The sequence below is a fragment of the Oncorhynchus clarkii genome, chromosome 7 (genome assembly GCF_045791955.1).
Source record: "Oncorhynchus clarkii lewisi isolate Uvic-CL-2024 chromosome 7, UVic_Ocla_1.0, whole genome shotgun sequence".
In the NCBI taxonomy this organism is placed as follows: domain Eukaryota; kingdom Metazoa; phylum Chordata; class Actinopteri; order Salmoniformes; family Salmonidae; genus Oncorhynchus; species Oncorhynchus clarkii.
The window spans coordinates 48,806,336-48,827,913 of record NC_092153.1 but is presented as its reverse complement, the minus strand read 5'-3'; the positions used below and the strand labels follow the sequence as shown (position 1 = coordinate 48,827,913).

At 40.5% G+C, this 21,578-nt stretch overlaps 1 protein-coding gene across 1 annotated transcript in view; it reads left to right on the top strand.

Annotated features, from left to right (window-relative positions):
- The window catches only part of LOC139413416 (synaptoporin-like), a 34,222-nt gene extending 30,670 nt beyond the window's left edge, over positions 1-3,552 (top strand). The window contains exons 4-6 of the mRNA XM_071160774.1: positions 1,164-1,362; positions 1,573-1,764; positions 2,080-3,552. Of these exons, the coding sequence (XP_071016875.1) occupies positions 1,164-1,362; positions 1,573-1,764; positions 2,080-2,337 (649 nt within the window). The 3' untranslated portion in view covers positions 2,338-3,552. The remainder of the gene's footprint in view (positions 1-1,163; positions 1,363-1,572; positions 1,765-2,079) is intronic.
- Positions 3,553-21,578: the final 18,026 nt, after the last annotated feature.

The following is a 21,578-nucleotide window of genomic DNA, read 5'->3' as shown; positions in this document are numbered from 1 at the left end:
GACAGATAATAGGAATTAGTGATGTGCAGTTCGCGAACGATTCTTTCTTTTTAAATTACTATTTTTACTGACTCGAGGGTCATGATACATTTTTCCAAGTGACTCATTCATTTTAGTTTGACCTGCTTGCCACAATGAATCCTACAGCCGGATTATTATGTGAAAAATACACATTTACAACTAATAATTTATCTTATGGTGCAAGAATGAATGTAATTAATTGATTATTGAATGTTATCGATGGACACAGCTTTGTCAAACCAAAACACAGACTTCACGGCCTGCCTTTGCTCAACAAACTCAAACTCGTTCATTAATCGATTGGGGGGATGCTGCAGTTCGCAAACGTTATGTGCTTATCTCCCTCGCGGTAGTCAAGTAATTTCAAAAAGAGTCATCCACAATCTAGTCTGGTTGTGGCCGCAATTTAACCTAATTTCAAAGGTATCAATAAATAATCGTATTTATATGCCTAGCCATCACAAATGTTTGAAGCACATTTTTGTAAAACCCAGTCACAAATGACAGCTCCGATAAGCCCCCTATGATGAACGAGAGGCTTGTAGAATCATTTGTTTTTAGTTAATCATTCGCCGGTAGGGGGTCCTGCGCGGTCTGGCATTACTGACTCAAATGAATGAAATTAGTCAATATTTGTTCTTTGGACTGAACGAGTCGATAAGATCAGCAGCAGTAAAAAGAGTGCAGTGCAGCCCCGTTAACATTTTAAATCATCCAAAGAGAATAGGAGTCATCATCTCCAGAACTATTGCCCCTCATTAAAATGTCTTCTTGGTCAATGTGTTACTGTTTATTTGCGTACGAATGTGCGTGCGTGTGAAGTATACGTTTCAACACCAGCCTAGTGGGTTTAATATTTGAGACAATGTCAGATGTATTTTCTAACACCATATGGAAGATTTAGTCAAGGCAATTAAGATCCATCTGTGTAGCACTGTGGAAGCTGAGGCCAAACACATTGATTAGCACCAGACAAGATGTCTAAAATGCTGTCAGTGGTAGCTTTGCTAATATTTCACTCAGAGACACAAGAGATAAGAGCCTCAGTGGTCTTTTGATTACTTTTGACAGACTTATTTTCTCCATTATTTAAAGAGTGACTACAGGTGTTTTAGACTCCTCTGTTCCCCTCTCTGTGGAAGGTTGCACCAGGTGTCCTTCGAGGCTCCGCTGTGTGAGGGGAGGAGGAGGGAGAGGCTCTTTCTCATCGGGGACTACACTTCCTCGGCTGAGTTCTTTGTCACCATCGCTGTGTTCGCCTTCCTCTACTCCTTCATGGCCACCATAGTCTACATCTTCTTCCAGAACAAGTACCGCGAAAATAACCGAGGCCCTCTGATCGTGAGCTGCTCACCTTTCACGCTTTTCCATGTTCAAATCTACATTTTGAATAAGATAGTATACTATGTGTTTGTAGTGCTTCCATGCGGCAATATATATTACAGACAATATATTTTCTATATTATACTCAGTCCCTGCACCTTTGACATCTGCTGGTTGTGCAAACAGTAACTTGAACAATATTCAGTAACATGTCCCCCTCCCCCTCAGGACTTTATAGTGACCGTGGTGTTCTCCTTCATGTGGCTGGTCAGTTCTTCAGCCTGGGCTAAAGCCCTGTCGGACATCAAGGTGGCCACAGACCCAGATGAGGTGCAGGAGCTCATGTCTGCCTGTAAGGTCATGACCAACAAGTGTGGCTCAGTGCAAGGACCCCGCTGGTCAGGCCTCAATACCTCTGTGGTGCGTCAGACTGTGAACTGCACACTACCAAAACACACATCATAAACCATAGTATGTTTGTTTTGCTGTGATACTCTGTCTCAGTCACACTTTACTTAGATAGTCCAGCTAGTCCATCTGTAGATACTCTACAGATGGTCCTACTGTCAACAAACTATCTGTTGATGAGCAACTGCTAGCTAAGGTTACAGTTAGGTTTGGAATAATGGTTAAGGTTAGGGTTAGTAGATAGTTGAAATCTTACTGATCTTACTAGTCTTTAGAGCAGCGACAGATGGACTATCCATATAAAGTGTTACCTCTGTCTCTCCCCAGGTGTTTGGCTTCCTAAACTTCGTCCTGTGGGCAGGAAACATCTGGTTTGTCTTCAAGGAGACTGGTTGGCATAAAGGAGGACCAGCTCGGTACGCTGGAGCGCCTCCCGAAAAACAGGCTGAGACAATCAACCAGCAGCAGCCCTACAACCAGGGCAGTTTTGACCAGTCAGGAGGCTACAGTGCCCAGGGAGACCAGGAGCAGGTATCAGAATACAGTCCTGTGGGCGGGCCCACCTCCTACTCCAATCAGATGTAGCTTTGCAGTCTGATTGTCACACTGAAGGTGGGGGGGACATGCAGTTCTTAGGTAGAAATATTCTGGTGCCAGAAAAAGTAAGTTGTCGATTGGTACAGTTAAACAGAAGTATTTTGGAGTATTGTACATAAAACTCGATTTTGGTTACGTTTTTAGATGTGTTGTCCTGAATGTTGTATTGCCTGTGTGTTGAGTCTGTTGATAGTTTCTCATTTTCTGTGCTAGGTGTTATGCCACAGAACCTTTTAACTGGATGTCTTTTTCATTGTGGAAGAAAAATGTGGTATACAATTGTATAATTCTTGAAGTTTCCTACATAGTGTTGACAAAGTGCATGCAGTTGTGCTATGTGTTACTATGCCTGTTTGTGCACATTGTATTTACGAAACCAGCAGGATTTCATCTCAGAGTTACAGTAAGATATCAGCAGTAGTTTTACCTCACAAACGCAACATTTAAAGTGTTGTTCTAATTTTTCATGAGCAGAAATAAAATATCCCAATAATTTTCCATATGCACAAAAAGCTTATTTCTCTTACAATTTTCTGCACAAATTTGTTTACATCCCTGTTAGTGAGCATTTCTCTTTTGTCAAGGTAATCCTGCATGCAGGGTTTATGTTCAGTGTAGTTGCCGTTTCATTACACAATATGCCCTTGCTCTAAAGGGGCTTTATGTGTTGGTTTGTGGGAAGTTTCTGATGTTAGTGTTAACAATTGTAAATGGGAAAAGTGTTTCTACCCGCTCTGTTTACAAATGGTCGCTCATGATTCAAATGAAAGGACTAGTTTTTTAAGCTGCTGTCAGACTACTGTGAAATGAAGAATCATTTCATACACCTCCGAGAGCGAGCTAGCTGAGTCCATTTAAGCACAAGGCCCCAGTGAAAAAGGCCCAGAAGAACCTAGTTGCAATTAGAACAGTCAGCTCGGCCAAGCTGGTCTGTATAACCATTAGTGAACCCCTTCCATTTTATCTGTCATGTTTTCTCTGTCTTCAATTCTATAAACAAATTAATTCAGGTTTCTATGACTTTCAAAAGTTTGTGCAATTAATAAAAATAGGCCAAATTAGAGAATGTCTGATAATATTGATGATGATGATGACGATGATGATGATGATGATGATGATGATGATGATAATTAATTAACCCTGTGTCTTGAGCTCCAAAGCATGTGGCTTGCATTAACCTGGTAACAAAAAAATATGAAAAAATACAATAATTAAACGTCCATGTATGTACTTCCCTTCTGTCCGTGTAACATTATAATGTGAACAATCTGAAAACCACTTACCAGCATTATTATTCTGTTCAAGATTACTGAGTGTGGATGATATACAAGCAATTTGAATAATCCTAATAAAGATGTTACACAAATAACAAAACATTAGTGTTTTCTATTTCTCTCTTTGGCATTTGCACAAAGAGCTTTTGGGAACAATGGGTAATCAGGCCAGTGTCCCTAATGGGTTAGGCGCTAACTCCAGAATAAACCTGACCAAGCCCTTACCCTGCCCCGACCAATGTCCCAGGTACCACTCAGTTCCCAAATAGAATGCCGCCTCAAACACACCTCAGCCTGGTTACCAAAGTATTGGGCCATGGCCCATAAGCGTCTGTCAGATGGTTGAGCAGAAACAGCGTTTCCCCAGAGAGTCAGGCAGTTATGTATGTTGACCTTGTTTGCTCCCTCACTAAAGTGAAGGAATTCTGCTAACAAACATACCTAAACCCAGACGATTAAAAAGTGGCTTTATGTCTCAAAAAACAAGATGATCAGTGTTTAGGAATCCATGGGTGTTGAGTCCAGCAATCATTTGTCCCCAAGCTTTGGAATGAAAGGAATTTGGCTGCAATTGGTTTAACTTGGGAATCTCACAATGAGCATCTGACCTGAGAACAGATTCCTTACTGTTTTTCTCAGGGAACAGCACTTCTGTATTTAACAGAAGATCCAATCTGACTGTATTACTCCGGCCTTAGCAAACAGCACCTGAGTGCATGTGTGCTGGCGGGGGAGGGAGGGGGGGGGGGGCTTTGTTACAGTAAGACTAATGTTTGCCTTACCTACACTAAAGCTTCCTGTTAATATGGGTGGTCAACGTCAAAGCCAAAGAATACAAGTAAAATGGGATCTCAAACAATAGTCAGTCCAGCTTTTGAGAAGGTATCAAACAGTTATATCAGTTTGTCTCTGTGAATGGTTTGTCAACTGTAAATGTCGGTGTTCCTCAAGGTTCCGTTTTAGGACCACTATTGTTTTCACTATATATTTTACCTCTTGGGGATGTCAATCGAAAACATAATGTTAACCTTCACTGCTATGCGGATGACACACAGCTGTACTTTTCAATGAAACATGGTGAAGCCCCAAAATTGCCCTCGCTAGAAGCATGAGTTTCAGACATAAGGAAGTGGATGGCTGCAAACGTTCTACTTTTAAACTCGGACAAAACAGAGATGCTTGTTCTAGGTCCCAAGAAACAAAGAGATATTCTGTTGAATCTGACAATTAATCTTAATGGTTGTACAGTCGTCTCAAATAAAACTGTGAAGGACCTCGGCGTTACTCTGGACCCTGATCTCTCTTTTGAAGAAGATATCAAGACCATTTCAAGGACAGCGTTTTTCCATCTACGTAACTTTGCAAAAATCAGAAACTTTCTGTCCAAAAATGATGCAGAAAAATTAATCCATGCTTTTGTCACTTCTAGGTTAGACTACTGCAATGCTCTACTTTCCGGCTACCCGGATAAAGCACTAAATAAACTTCAGTTAGTGCTAAATACGGCTGCTAGAATCCTGACTAGAACCAAAAAATTTGATCATATTACTCCAGTGCTAGCCTCCTTTCAAAGCAAGGGCTGATTTCAAGGTTTTACTGCTAACCTACAAAGCTTTACATGGGCTTGCTCCTACCTATCTCTCTGATTTGGTCCTGCCGTACATACCTACACGTACGCTAGGGTCACAAGACGCAGGCTTCCTAATTGTCCCTAGAATTTCTAAGCAAACAGCTGGAGGCAGGGCTTTCTCCTATAGAGCTCCATTTTTATGGAACAACCCATGTCAGAGACGCAAACTCGGTCTCAACCTTTAAGTCTTTACTGAAGACTCATCTCTTCAGTGGGTCATATGATTGAGTGTAGTCTGGCCCAGGAGTGGGAAGGTGAACGGAAAGGCTCTGGTGCAACGAACCGCCCTTGCTGTCTCTGCCTGGCCGGTACCCCTCTTTCCACTGGGATTCTCTGCCTCTAACCCTATTACAGGGGCTGAGTCACTGGCTTACTGGGGCTCTCTCATACCGTCCCTGGGAGGGTACGTCACCTGAGTGGGTTGAGTCACTGATGTGATCATCCTGTCTGGGTTGGCGCCCCCCCCATACATTTTGAATTAATTTATGTCAGTCCTATCCCTTCTGGTCTCTCTCTCTCAATTCATTTCCAAATTAAAGGGCTCTGTTGGCATGGCAAACATATGTTTACACTGCCAAAGCAAGTGAAATAGATAATAAACAAAAGTGAAATAAACAATAAAAAATGTACAGTAAACGTTACACTCACAAAAGTTCCAAAATAGTAACATTTCAAATGTCATATGTCTATATACAGTGTTGTAATGATATGCAAATAGTTAAAGTACAAAAGGGAAAATAAATAACCATCAATAGAGGTTGTATTTACAATGGTGTTTGATCTTCACTGGTTTCCCTTTTGCTGAGGAAACAAATATTGCTGCTGTGATGTCACACTGTGATATTTCACCCAATAGATATGGGAGTTTATCCAAATTGGATTCGTTTTCAAATTCTTTGTGGGTCTGTGTAATCTGAGGGAAATATGTGACTCTAATATGGTCATACATTTGGCAGGAGGTTAGGAAGTGCAGCTCAGTTTCCTCTTCATTTTGTGGGCAGTGAGCACATAGCCTCTCTTCTTTTGAGAGCCAGGTCTGACTTCTGCAGCCTTTCTCAATATTAGGGCTATACTCACTGAGTCTGTACATAGTCAAAGCTTTCATTAATTTTGGCTCAGTCACAGTGGTCAGGTATTCTGCCACTGTGTACTCTCTGTTTAGGGCCAAATAGCGTTCTAGTTTCCTCTGTTGTTTTGTAAATTTTTTCCAAAGTGTCAAGTAATCATCTTTTTGTTTTCTCATGATTTGGTTAGGTCTAATTGTATTGTTGTCCTGGGGCTCTGTGGGGTCTGTTTGTGTTTGTGAACAGAGCCCCAGGACCAACTTGCTTAGGGGGCTCTTCTCCAGGTTCTTTTCTCTGGAGGTGATTGATTTTGTTTGGGAATCGCTTCCTTTTAGGAAGTTGTAGCTGCCTGCATTCCAGGACCTCTACACCAGGCGGTGTCAGAGGAAGGCCCTAAAAATTGTCAAAGACCCCAGCCACCCCAGTCATAGACTGTTCTCTCTACTACCGCATGGCAAGCGGTACCTGAGTGCCAAGTCTAGGACAAAAAGGCTTCTCAACAGTTTTTACCCCCAAGGTATGTCAAATTTTATGTTCCTTTGATGGCATAGAAGGCCCTTCTCGTTCACAGTTTTGTGGAAGGGACCTGTGGCGCTGATGTTTAGGCCAAGGTATGTATAGGTTTTTGTGTGCTCTAGGGCTCTAGGGCAATGGCGTCTAAATGGAATTTGTTTTCATGGTCCTGGCAACTGGACCATTTTTGGAACACCATTATATTTGTCTTACTGAGATTTACTGTCAGGGCCCAGGTCTGACAGAATATGTGCAGAAGATCTAGGTGCTGCTGTAGGTCCTCCTTGGTTGGGGAAAGAAGCACCAGATCATCAGCAAACAGTAGACGTTTGACTTCAGATTCCAGTAGGGTGAGTCCGGGTGCTGCAGACTGTCCAATTTTAACCGCACACTTGTTTGTGTACATGGATTTTATAATGGCATATGTTTTTCCCCCAACACCAATTTCCATCCATTTGTATTGCAAACCCTCATACCAGATTGAGTCTAAAGCTTTTTTGAAATCAACAAAGCATGAGAAGACTTTGCCTTTGTTTTGTTTTGTTAGTCAATTAGGGTGTGCAGGGTGAATACGTGGTCTGTCGTACGGTAATTTGTTAAAAAGCCAATTTGACATTTGCTCAGTGCATTGTTTTCACTGAGGAAATGTACAATGTGTCTGCTGTTAATGATAATTCAGAGGACTTTCCTAAGGTCTCTGTTGAAGCATTTCCCTGTAGTTACTGTAGTTATTGGGGTCAAATTTGTCTCCACTTTTGTGGATTGGTGTGATCAGTCCTTGGTTCCAAATATTGGGGAATATGCCAGAACCAAAGATGATGTAAAAGAGTTTAAGTATAGCCAATTGGAATTTATGGTCTGTACATTTTATCATTTAATTGAGGATACCATCAACACCACAGGTTTTTTGGGGTTGGAGGGTTTTTAATTTGTCCTGTAGTTCATTCAATGTAATTGGAGAATCCAGTGGGTTCTGCTAGTTTTTAATAGTTGATTCTAAGATTTGTATTTGATCATGTATATGTTTTTGTTTTTTGTTCTTTGTTAGAGGGCCAAAAAGATTGGAGAAGTGATTTACCCATACATCTCCATTTTGGATAGATAACTCTTCATGTTGTTGTTTAGTGTTTTCCAATTTTCCCAGAAGTGGTTAGGGTCTATAGATTCTTCAAATATTTTGAGCTGATTTCTGATGTGCTGTTCCTTCTTTTTCCGTAGTGTATTTCTGTATTGTTTTAGTAATTCACCATAGTGAAGGCGTAGGCTCAGGTTTTCTGGGTCTCTATGTTTTTGGTTGGATAGGTGTCTCAATTTATGATAGGGAAACTGAGAGGTCAAATATACTGTTTAGGTTTTCTACTGCCAAGTTTACACCTTCACTATTACAGTGAATCATTTTGTCCAGGAAATTGTATAGAAGGGATTGAATTTGTTCTTGCCTAATTGATTTTTAGTAGATTTCCACACTACTTTCCTTCCAGGTATAGCATTTCTTAATATTATTCAGTTCCTTTGGCTTTGATGCCTCATGATTGAGCATAGGTCTGTTCAAGTAGACTGTGATTTTTCTTTGATCTGATAGGGGTGTCAGTGGGATGACTGTGAACGCTCTAAGAGACTCTGGGTTGAGGTCAGTGATAAAGTAGTCTACAGCACTACTGCCAAGAGATGAGCTATAGGTGTACCTTCTGTAGGAGTCCCCTCGAAGCCTACCATTGACTATGCACATACCCAGCGTCCGACAGAGCAGCAGGAGTTGTGACCCGTTTATGTTGGTTATGTTGTCGTAGTTGTGTCTAGGGGGGCATATGGGGGAGGGAATGCTGTCACCTCCAGGTAGGGGTTTGTCTCCATGTGTGCTGAGGGTGTCAGGTTCTTGTCCAGTTCTGGCATTTAGGTCGCCACAGACTAGTACATGTCCCTGGGCCTGGAAATTGTTGATCTCCCCCTCTAGGATGGAGAAGCTGTCATTGTTAAAATATGGGGATTCTATTGGGGGGATATAGGTAGCACACATGAGGACATTTTTCTCTGGTGAGATAATTTCCTTATTAATTTCTAGCCAGATGTTAGATGTTCCTGTTTTGACTGATTTAATAGAGTGGGTTAGGTCTGCTCTATACCAAATTAGCATACACCCTGAGTCTCTTTCCTGTTTCACACCTGGTTGTTTGGTGGATGGGACTACCAGCTCTCTGTAACCTAGAGGGAAACCAGTGGGTCCGTCTGCTTTATACCATAAAAGACCATGTCTGTATTTTCAATCTCTCTCTCTCTCTCTTTATGGTCCTGGATGATAGTAGTGATCTGGCGATGGCTGTGGCCAACCTAGTTCTGTTCTTCTACCGCTTTTCAGGCCCAGACAGCTGGGTCAGCAGAGGAGTGGTCAGGGAGATGTTACTCACACAGTTTCAGGCTTTTACCAGGGTAAGGAAACATGACTACAGCTCTTCATTCTCACAGCAGATTGAAGCAATCTCACAATCCTGGAGCACAACTGGAGCAGGCAGAGCTACTAAAGTGCTTTAACCAGTTTCTTGGATTTCCGTAGACACTCATTCTCCTTGGGAATGTATTGAAGCTTAATTTCATAATCGTACCATACAATTTTCTCGAAACAAAAGAATGTGACTCCAGTTGAGCTCATGTATTTTCTCATCATTTCAGACTACTGTACTAGTCTGCTTAGGAGTCCTGCATGTGGTCAGATACCCACAGTTCCCTGCAGCTAGCAGGTGGAATGAAAGCATTCTTTCAACCCGTGGGTTTGCTCGTGGCAGTGGTGGAAAAAGTATTACATTTTCATACTTGAAAAAAAGTTAAGATAACTTTTCAAAAGATGACTAAATGAAAAGTAAATGTCACCCAGTAAAATACTACTTGAGTAAAACTCTAAAAGTATCTGGTTTTATATGTACTTAAGTAAAGTTGTAGAAAAAGTACTCAATGTTCATACTTAAAAGTACAAAGTAAAAGTAAATGCTCTACATCAAATTCCTTATATTAAGCAAACCAGGCGGAACAATTTTCTAGATGTATTTATTTTTGGACAGATAGGCGCACATCAACACTCAGACAAATGTATATGAGTAAAAAGTACATATTTTATTTAGGAATGTAGTGGATTAAAAGTAAAAGTTCTCAGAAATATAAATAATAAAGTACAGACACCCCCCAAAAACTACCTAAGTAGTTCTTTAAAGGATTTTTACTTAATTACTTTACACCACTGCGGGTCGGAAACATTTTAAATCAAGATAATACACTTTTTAAACTTGTTGTGTTGCATTGTGTTGTGAATTCCATACTCTGAACTACAATGCATCAAAGCTACCAGCTATGCACACATTTGTTTTGGTACATTAGGAGAGGAGTCGAAGCTAAAAAGCCATGAAGAGGCATAGCGCCTAAAGTACAGACATACTTTGCGTTATGTTTTTTGTGTGTTTTTTGTTAAATGTCTGGTCAGCCCCCATGCTCAGAAGCTATATATATATATATATATATATATGTTGTTACGGTTTTCTAGGTGAGAAAGAGAGTCGGACCAAAATGCGGCGTGTCGATTGCGATCCATGTTTAATAAGCAAACGTAAAACACGAATCGATACAAACACTACAAAACCAAGAACGTAACGAAAACCAAAACAGCCCTATCTGGTGAACAACACAGAGACAGGAACAATCACCCACAAACGCACAGTGAAACCCAGGCTACCTAAATATGGTTCCCAATCAGAGACAATGACTAACACCTGCCTCTGATTGAGAACCATATCAGGCCAGACAGAAATAGACAAACTAGACAATGAAACATAGAATGCCCACTCAGCTCACACCCTGACCAACCAAAACATAGAAATATACAAAGTAAACTATGGTCAGGGTGTGACATATGTAATGTATACAATAACTATTTATTTATACTATGATCCTCCTATTCTATGGAATGCCCACCACGCTCATTTGTCATGTCTAGTAAAATGTTTTACGTGGTTCTTCGATGATAGACGGAACAGATTCTATACAAGTAAAGACTAACAAAATCCAACTTATCACATGGAATGTTCACGGGCTACATGATGGGAAAAAAAGCATATGGTTCTTGAACACCTAAAGAGATTGTCAGCAGATGTGTTTTTAAAGAGTTACATTTTAAACAATGAGAAATCTAACATTTCAAGAGGAGCTGGGTTGGAAAGGCATATGCTGCCATCTACTGTAGTAACAGCAGAGATGTAGGCATCCTGATGAATAAAAATACCAAATGTTCCCTTACATAGCAGCATATAGACAAAGAAGGTCAATTTGTACCTTCCATGGAGAAAAACACACATTGATTACATTGTATACCCCACCAGGGGCAAATCTGGTGTTTTTAGATATAATTCAAGCTATATCAGGTCAAGTCCAGACAGGAACGATTATTTTTGCAGGTGACCTAAATCATATATTTGATAAGATTGACAGAAGTAATAATAAACAAGGAACATTTAGGGAGCCTCCAGAGAGGCTGAAAAATGTCATCTCTACAAATAATTCACAGGACACCTGGAGATTACTATTCACAACTACAAAATACTATTCCTTTTTTTCTCCAAGTAAGAAAAGCTATTCAAGAATTGACTACATTTTCTTCCCAAAAAATTCACTCAACAATTTACTGAATTAAAAACTTCATGATTTACTGATATTGGATCATTCTCCAGTATCATGCTTAATAACACCAATAGAAAATACATTTAGGGACAGAATTTGGAGAATGAACAGAATGCATCTTCTGAGCCCAAATGTAATTAAATACTGTAAATGAAAAAATAGAAACCTTTACAATTACAAATGTAGACATAGAGGACAGAGAAAAGACGACCCCTGATATAATTTGAGATGCCTTTAATTAAGGTGTACATTAAGGGAATGATAATCTCCTACTTGTCAAAAGTTAAATCTGATGAAGAAATACATTTAAAATTAAAATAAATCACTATTTTAGAAAAAGCCCATATATGTAATGTATACAAGAAGAGAGAAGAAGAAAACAACATTTCTAAATTTAAACAGGAATATTATTATTATTTTTTTACTTCTGGAGAATTCTTATTTACAATGACGGCCTACAGGGGAACAGTGGGTCAATTGCCTTGTTCAGTGGCAGAACGACAGATTTTTACCTTGTCAGTTCAAGGATTCGATCCAGCAACCTTTTGGTTACTGGCCCAACGCTCTAACCACTAGGCTTATCCACTATACTACATGCTGCCCCAAAATGCACCGAATAGAATACTATTAGGCTATTTCTTCACATTATGAACGCGGCAATGCACAGATGGCAGTAGGCTATAAGCACAAATGTTCCATTAGTGGGAAAACACCATTATCAAAAGTGACCGCAAATGTGATTATGCATGTAATGCTTTATTATAAAGGTGCATCTTTATGGTGGAAATGATCTTCCCCAAACTTGAAACTCATGCACTGCTTATGTTTTCCAGTTAGGCTCCACACCCCTTGTAAAGCGGATTAATGTGCTTCATTTTTTGTTTGGCAACTTTAGTTGTGATACAAACCTTATCAAAACATGTAGGCCTATGGGCTAGGCTACATCAGGAGTGTGACTATGATTCAAAATGTTGCCTTATGCTGGGCATCATTCACAAGTGATATTATTGACACCCATCAGACTATTCTTGATTTAATCTTGTCTTTACATATGCTAAATAATGTGTGAAATTTGTTTGGATTTAGAATGGACCATTATCATGCACCTGTCTCAAAACAGGGACAGCGGGAAAAAATATATGTCATCTATCCACTTACAGATTTTCTTAATTGCTAAAACACTAAAACCCATTGGCTGAACAAAGTTCTCAGTTGCCTGGACTCATTTAGCTAATTATGCAGTCTGTTGTCAATACCTTAAACCATTTCACATGGTAAAACACAATTTGCAGATCTCACTTAGACTTTTCAGCAAAACTCTAAACACATTCTCATTCTCAAAATACATTCGGCACTCTAATGCACATGTCATCCATACTGGTAAACACAAGTGGCAACAATCAAATACAAATAGAGAAGACATGTTTTTGATTTTTTGATTGAACACAACCACTCAAAATTGATTTAACCTGTTTCGAATGATGCGACACAACCAATATAAGCCAGTTCAGAGAGCAAACTGGTTGTTGAAGGTGGGAAGGAGAAAGTCTGAGAATGGATAGAAGAAACAATGTGAGAGGACGAGGATGAGTGCGTATGCAAGGTGGGCGAAGAGGAGGAAGAGGAGGAGGAGGGCAAGAAAGAGGAAGAGGAGGATGAAGAGGAAGAGGAAGACAAAGAGTGGAAATATCTGATGAAATTTGAGCAACAGTTATAGACCATGTTCTTGTCCATGGACTGACAATGAGGGAAGCAGGACTTTTGAGCCAATTTGAGCCAATTTTCTGTGTCCACCATAGTAAGGACATTCAGAGAAGAGAACAGGTACAGGATACTACTGTATTTTTGTAATTGCAAATTTACTGTACTACACTATATGCAGCTGTTTCAATAGACATTTGTAAAGTTAACACTGTATGTATTGTACTGCATTAATATGTTTTGTAACTGCACAACTACTTTTTGTAGAATTGCAAGGCTGCCACATGCAGGTGGAAGGACAGCTATATTCACTCAGGAGCAAGAGGCCGTTATAGATGGCATGGTCCTTCAAGATAATGCAATACGACTCAGAGAAATCCAGGAACGAGTGATACAAGACAACACACACTTCCAGGGAATCGACAGTGTGAGCATTTCCCCAATTGACCGTGTCCTCCATCGTAACAGAATGCGAATGAAACAAGTACACAGAGTACCTTTCGAGCGCAACTCACCAAGGGTGAAAGAACTGCGAGCTCAGTATGTGCAAGTAAGTGTACATTCAGAAACATTTACTGTACTCCAGATTGTATACAGTACTAACACATACTATGTGAATGACATTACTCTTCAGTATATACAATGTATGTGAATCAGAAGCCTAATTGTACTCTACAGTATAGCTGTCTTTGTACGATTTACAAAATCCTACATACAGTATATTGTATTTCTACACAGACAATATTTGACTTGGAATCCTTGGACAGACCCCATGAGTTCATCTTCGTCGATGAAGCAGGCTTCAATCTAACAAAGAGGAGAAGGAGAGGCCGAAACATGATTGGACAGCGGTCCATTGTTGAAGTCCCTGGTCAACGAGGTGGCAATGTCACAATCTGTACTGCTATCAGAAACCATGGTGTTCTACATCACCATATTACACTCGGGCCATATAACACCCAGCACCTTCTAAGATTTATTGCCAATCTAAGATATATTTTATTTGAGCAGCAGGTTCAAGAGCAGCAGGGTCAAGAGCAAAATGAGAATCCCATTCCCACCTATGTGATAGTGTGGGACAATATCAGTTTCCACCGAGCTGCTCAGGTAAGGGAATGGTTTAACATCAATGGGCAGTTTATGAACTTGTACCTCCCTCCATACTCACCTTTCCTGATTCCGATTGAGGAGTTTTTCTCCTCTTGGAGATGGAAAGTGTATGATAGACAACCCTACACCAGAGTAAATCTGCTACAAGCCATGAATTTAGCCTGTGGTGATATACAGTGCCTTGCGAAAGTATTCGGCCCCCTTAAACTTTGCGACCTTTTGCCACATTTCAGGCTTCAAACATAAAGATATAAAACTGTATTTTTTTGTGAAGAATCAACAACAAGTGGGACACAATTATGAAGTGGAACGACATTTATTGGATATTTCAAACTTTTTTAACAAACAAAAACTTAAAAATTGGGCGTGCAAAATTATTCAGCCCCTTTACTTTCAGTGCAGCAAACTCTCTCCAGAAGTTCAGTGAGGATCTCTGAATGATCCAATGTTGACCTAAATGACTAATGATGATAAATACAATCCACCTGTGTGTAATCAAGTCTCTGTATAAATGCACCTGCACTGTGATAGTCTCAGAGGTCCGTTAAAAGTGCAGAGAGCATCATGAAGAACAAGGAACACACCAGGCAGGTCCGAGATACTGTTGTGAAGAAGTTTAAAGCCGGATTTGGATACAAAAAGATTTCCCAAGCTTTAAACATCCCAAGGAGCACTGTGCAAGCGATAATATTGAAATGGAAGGAGTATCATACCACTGCAAATCTACCAAGACCTGGCCGTCCCTCTGAACTTTCAGCTCATACAAGGAGAAGACTAATCAGAGATGCAGCCAAGAGGCCCATGATCACTCTGGATGAACTGCAGAGATCTACAGCTGAGGTGGGAGACTCTGTCCATAGGACAACAATCAGTCGTATATTGCACAAATCTGGCCTTTATGGAAGAGTGGCAAGAAGAAAGCCATTTCTTAAAGATATCCATAAAAAGTGTTGTTTAAAGTTTGCCACAAGCCACCTGGGAGACACACCAAACATGTGGAAGAAGGTGCTCTGGTCAGATGAAACCAAAATTGAACTTTTTGGCAACAATGCAAAACGTTATGTTTGGCGTAAAAGCAATACCCTGAACACACCATCCCCACTGTCAAACATGGTGGTGGCAGCATCATGGTTTGGGCCTGCTTTTCTTCAGCAGGGACAGGGAAGATGGTTAAAATTGATGGGAAGATGGATGGAGCCAAATACAGGACCATTCTGGAAGAAAACCTGATGGAGTCTGCAAAAGACCTGAGACTGGGACGGAGATTTGTCTTCCAACAAGACAATGATCCAAAACATAAATCAACATCTACAATGGAATGGTTCAAAAATAAACATATCCAGGTGTTAGAATGGCCAAGTCAAAGTCCAGACCTGAATCCAATCGAGAATCTGTGGAAAAAACTGAAAACTGCTGTTCACAAATGCTCTCCATCCAACCTCACTGAGCTCGAGCTGTTTTGCAAGGAGGAATGGGAAAAAATGTCAGTCTCTCGATGTGCAAAACTGATAGAGACATACCCCAAGCGACTTACAGCTGTAATCGCAGCAAAAGGTGGCGCTACAAAGTATTAAGAGGTTAAGGGGGCTGAATAATTTTGCACGCCCAATTTTTCAGTTTTTGATTTGTTAAAAAAGTTTGAAATATCCAATAAATGTCGTTCCACTTCATGATTGTGTCCCACTTGTTGTTGATTCTTCACAAAAAAATACAGTTATATATTTATGTTTGAAGCCTGAAATGTGGCAAAAGGTCGCAAAGTTCAAGGGGGCCGAATACTTTCGCAAGGCACTGTATTAAGGTATCTTTACTTTTATTCAAGTTTGACAATGGGTACTTTTTCCACCACTGAGTTTGAGTTGCCAACAGCTTACTTATGTAGCCTATCTTTGCAGCCTATATTCGACTCTGGGAATGGTTTATTGAAGTTTTAATTAGGTATAAACTATATGATTATCTAAACAATATTGCATGTCAATGTATTGTTTTGTTATGTCAGCTATATGCTTTCATTAGGTAAGAAGGCTAATTAGAATGCTCTTTTTCTCAAAGTAATTTGAGTGATGCATCGGATTGTGAAAATAAAAATATATAATTCTTAATTCATGGCATGGTTTCCTTTTATACAATGTTGAATAGACATGCAGAGAAATGAATTAATGTGGGGAAGGGAATTAGTAATAACAGCCTACTAATACCAATAATAGTAAAGCCTACTACTCTGGAGTCATAAAAACAATGACATAAATTTATGTTATATGATGGGTAACGGGTCGGCTCTTGGAACAATTCTATGCGGCGTGGTGAGGGTGCGGCTCCAAAAAACTGACCCGTGCAGTACTCTATTACATTCTAGCGTGGCTATCTAGTGACTACCCTCCGAACACCTGATCATCATCAAGACATCAGAGTGCCCTCCTGTGGATGTGTAGGTGCACTGCATCTCTCTGGATGGGTTTTGGATCAGGGCACACTGTGCTAGTAGCATGGCCTGCCTGACTGGCTGCAGTGTTGTGCTGTGAGGCATCTGTATCTGTGCGTTTCTCTCTGCTCCAAAAGGCTGTGGTCATTAAGAGCAGGACCAATGCAAGAGGCCTTAACTCCACTCTGCAGACACGTTTCTCTGTCACACGTGACTGATGTCTCTCTCTGGATATCACTCTTTTATCCCATAGACACACCCTGACATCAAAGGTCATGTATAGAATATGTATATTTTCTCTGATGTCAGGGTGTCTGTGTTGGGGTAACATAATGATATCCAGTGACAATACTGTACACTGTAATGACTGGACATGGAAAAGCATAACTAAATTGTATAAGTCATATAGGCCTAATCTCCTGAATTTATTCAAGAAACATCATGGATTTTTTCATAACCAAGGGTGTTTCAGCATTTTCAATAATGGGAACATTTTGTCATTTCTTTCAGGGTCATGAGTTGAAGCCAAAGTACAAGGAGATCTTTAGCTGAACTGGAGGGAGATAATGAGAGGAGGATAGCGCTCTAATGCTTTCTGCTCCTTCTCATCAGCCCGTCTGTCACTTCAGATCTGCTAACAGAGATCCAGACAGCTAGCCTGCACGCGCTAGCAAATTCCACTCCATCTCTTTACCTCGTTAACTTGGCAATGCTCCATCCTTAAAAGACACAGCATCTCGCCAAATCTCCAGGCAGCAGGGTGCTACCACTGGACCCTACAGTGTGACTCAACAATGGAACTGTTTTATAATAATATTAAGTGAAACAAAGAGCCATCCTCTCTCTCTCTCTTACTCATCAGAACCAAATGATTTTCAGACCTTACTCGGGGTAGTAATGATGTTCATGGTCAAGGGTGACTGATACAGAAAAAGTATTTATTTCAATGAATGAGTGTGAATGAAACCATGAAAAGCAATGGACATAACCATTGATGAGAACACAAATTACAAGTCTAAAACTAAATTGATAAACTAAAATGTATATATATATATATATATATATTGATCAAAAGTTTTATATTATTCCAGGGTTTTTCTTTATTTTTACAATTTTCTACATCGTAGAATAACAGCTTTGCACACTCTATTTTAGAATAAGGCTGTAACTTAACAAAAAAAGTCACGGGTCTGAATACTTTCCGAATGTACTGTATGTATCTGTTTCAATCCAGTCCAGGCCACACCACCGGTTCATTGGGCAAAAACCAGACTCATCACTTATCTGGTGAGATAGGGACATCTAGTGGTGTAAAAAGAGGACAGCCCATAGAGGACATCCTACCAAACCTGTCTGTCATTGGGGATGTTGTAATCTCAGTTAACCCAGAACTGAAGTCTCGCATAATAGAGCCCCACAGTGGAGGTGTCATAATAGCCATAAAACCTAGGGGTCAAACAGGGAAATGGTTCTAATAGTTTTTTTCACAATTTAATTTTCTCTTTTGGAAACACTTAAATGAAGGGCTGAGTTTCACGTAGGTTTACCCTGGTGTGATGTTTTGATAATCAATTTGAAAATGGGAACAATTTATGGTAGAAAAACCATAAAAAAAAACTGGATGTCCTTTTGGTGGTGGGCCACTCTTGATACACATGGGAAACTGTTGAGCGTATAAAAGCTGTTCTTGACACAAACCGGTGCAGCTGGCACCTACTACCATACCCAGTTCAAAGGCACTTAAATAATTTGTCTAGCACATTCTCCCTCTGAATGGCACACATACACAATCCACATACACAATCCATCAATTGTCTCAAGACTTAAAAATCCTTATTTAACCTGTCTCTTCCCCTTCAACTACATTGCTTGAAGTGGATTTAACAAGTGACATCAAAAAGAGATCATAGCTTTCACCTGGATTCACCTGGTATGTAAAAACGGCTAACTGGAGCTCGTCTGAGTGGTCGGCTGTGAAATGCCTAACTTGTGCTGATTGGTTCTGCTCAATACAGTGTTGTCCGGTTAGAACACGATGTTGAGGCCCATTACTCTCTTAATTGTCACACACACACACACACACACACACACACACACACACACACACACACACACACACACACACACACACACACACACACACACACAGCTGCTTTCATTGAAGGTATTTCCTTATGCGTGGTAATGCCTTGGAATCGTATTATTGTGGTTATTTCGATACACACACAACATTCACACATTTGTGTTACTGTGGTCGATAAAACGTCCTTCTCTCTTCGGATGACGATAACACTGACTGGAATGGGCAGGGGCAGTGTCCAGATGTGCATTTCCAAGTGCTCTGATTGGTTGGGAATGGCAGGGCTATGATGGGTGAGGGATAACTAAGGTAGGCTGAACAGCCAAACTAACAGGACTTAAGGGAAACTGAAGGGACTGTGAGGTAAAGTTAGGTAGAGAGGAGAAGAGAAGGACGGACACTTTTACATGGTCATCTATGTCACTGAAAGAGCAGGTGTTCATAATGCTTGTACAGTCAACGTATGTTAAAATGGCTTTCCATAGACCATTTGAAAATGATAGAGACTTCTAGTGGCCATTGATGGCTTCCACCACGCTTCCGCTATTTTAAAGTAGTCATCTGGGTGGGAATTCCTACGAGTTGTAGCCTCAATGGGCTACCCATACTGTCACAGACACTCAGGCCTGTAGGGAAGCTAAAGTCATTCCGCTACCCAAGAATAGTAAAGCCCCCTTTACTGGCTCAAATAGCCGACCAATCAGCCTGTTACCAACCCTTAGTAAACTTCTGGGAAAAATTGTGCTTGACCAGATACAGTGCTATTTCACAGTAAACAAATTGACAACAGACTTCCAGCACGCTTATAGGGAAGGACATTCAACAAGCACAGCACTTACACAAATGACTGATGATTGGCTGAGAGAAATTGGCGCTAAAATGATTGTTGGGGCTGTCTTGTTAGACTTCAGTGCAGCTTTTGACATTACTGATCATAGTCTGCTTCTGGAAAAACATATGTCACCCCCTGCTATAATGTGGATAAAGAGTTACTTGTCTAACAGAACACAGACGGTGTTCTTTATTGCTTCCCAGCTGCAGATGCTTCAGATGCTGCAGGGGGAAGACCACATTGAGCAGCTGCTGAAGGAGGAATTTGACATTGTCAGCAAGAGGGCTGCACAAGAGTAAGCTCAAATGCCTGATGAAGGCACGTACCTACCTAGTGAAGTTCTAGTATGGACAGCTACTTGTTAACATTTAGGGTGGGTGGTCTTTTCTTGGTCAAGTGAACTACAGATGTATAACAGGAATGACACCTGTCAGAAACAATGGGTTGATACTGTAATCCAAGCTCTAATAGAATACTTTGCCATCATGTTTTTACATTTTTGAAACTTTTTTTGGCTTATATGAAGCTGTATCCTGTGAACAAAATTGTTGTATTGTTACTGTATTAATTGTTTTTGGCACCATAGAATCTCTCTCAAATCAAAGTCCTTAAGAGTTGTTTTACGTGTTACATTTTATAGGGTGTGGCAAACGTGCTTATGTTCAATGTTTCGGTGTTCAAATACTAATGCAAAATTAAAGATCATGAAAAACAAAAAATATGTGGTGAGAGCTGGTGTATACAAGGGGTTGGAACCAAAACTATTTTCCAATTGTTTCGTTCAGTGTTCCAACCAGCAAAATAAAAAAGTAGCCTCCAGGTTTATACCGCTCCTTTTTTAACCTGCGAAATCAGTCTATTAAATGTTTTTTTTTTTATTCGGCTCATTAAATTACTTCTCCAATCAGTGAATATTGAGCAGGCAAACTAGTTGTTTACATGCGTGCTGGACAGACTAGTGTAGCCTATGGCACAAGATTCGACCGCAATTTTGGGGATGGGTGAGAGGACTGAGGCATCTTATGACCAGCAAAATCTGAATTAGGTCCACAGATTTATACCTAGGAGCAGCTTCTATGGAGGAACTTCGGATGTCCTTTGAGCTAGCTAACTAACAAGCATGTGTGAAGAGAGGCACCCAAATTAAAAACATGTTTTACCTGTTTGTAGTTAATACATCTAGCGTGAAATGTGCCAACTAGGCTTATTGGCCAATCTACAGTTGCTATATCCCATTGCTGGCTTGCTTCTGAAGCTAAGCAGGGTTGGTCCTGGATGGGAGACCAGATGGTCCTGGATGGGAGACCAGATGCTGCAGGAAGTGGTGTTGGAGGCACTCTTCCCTCTGGTCTAAAATAAAAATGTCCCAGGGCAGTGATTGGGGACATTCCCTGTGTTGGGTGCTGTCTTTTGGATGGGACGTTAAACGGGTGTCCTGACTCTGTGGTCACTAAAGATCCCATGGCACTTGGCGTAAGAGTAGGGCTAAATTCTTAATCATCCCCAGCTTACAATTGGCTCATTCATCCCACCCTCTCCACCGTAACTATTCCCCTGGTCATTGCTGTGAACGGGCAGGTAGCCTAAACACACACAGGCAAAGATTTTCAGCTTGCAGGCAGACACTGGATTAAGTTCGAGTGTCATAGGAGCTTTGTTGTGTTTTTGTTGTGAGACTAGGGTGAAAAAATGCCTGGAACGTGAAACAGTTCCCATACTTTTAAAATAGCAGTTGTTTTGGAACTTCTGTTCCAGGTTTCATATCTTGAAAAATGACGTGCTTATCCGGTTTTTGGTTCTGTTCCCTGAACCGGTTCCAAACCCTGGTGGATACATATACATTTGTGAGAGGATCCTCAAACCAAAGTCATGTTAGTGCCAAGGTGAATATAGGAAAACAACAACCCCTGGCTACAACTGACATTCTAATGAAGAGAGAATGTG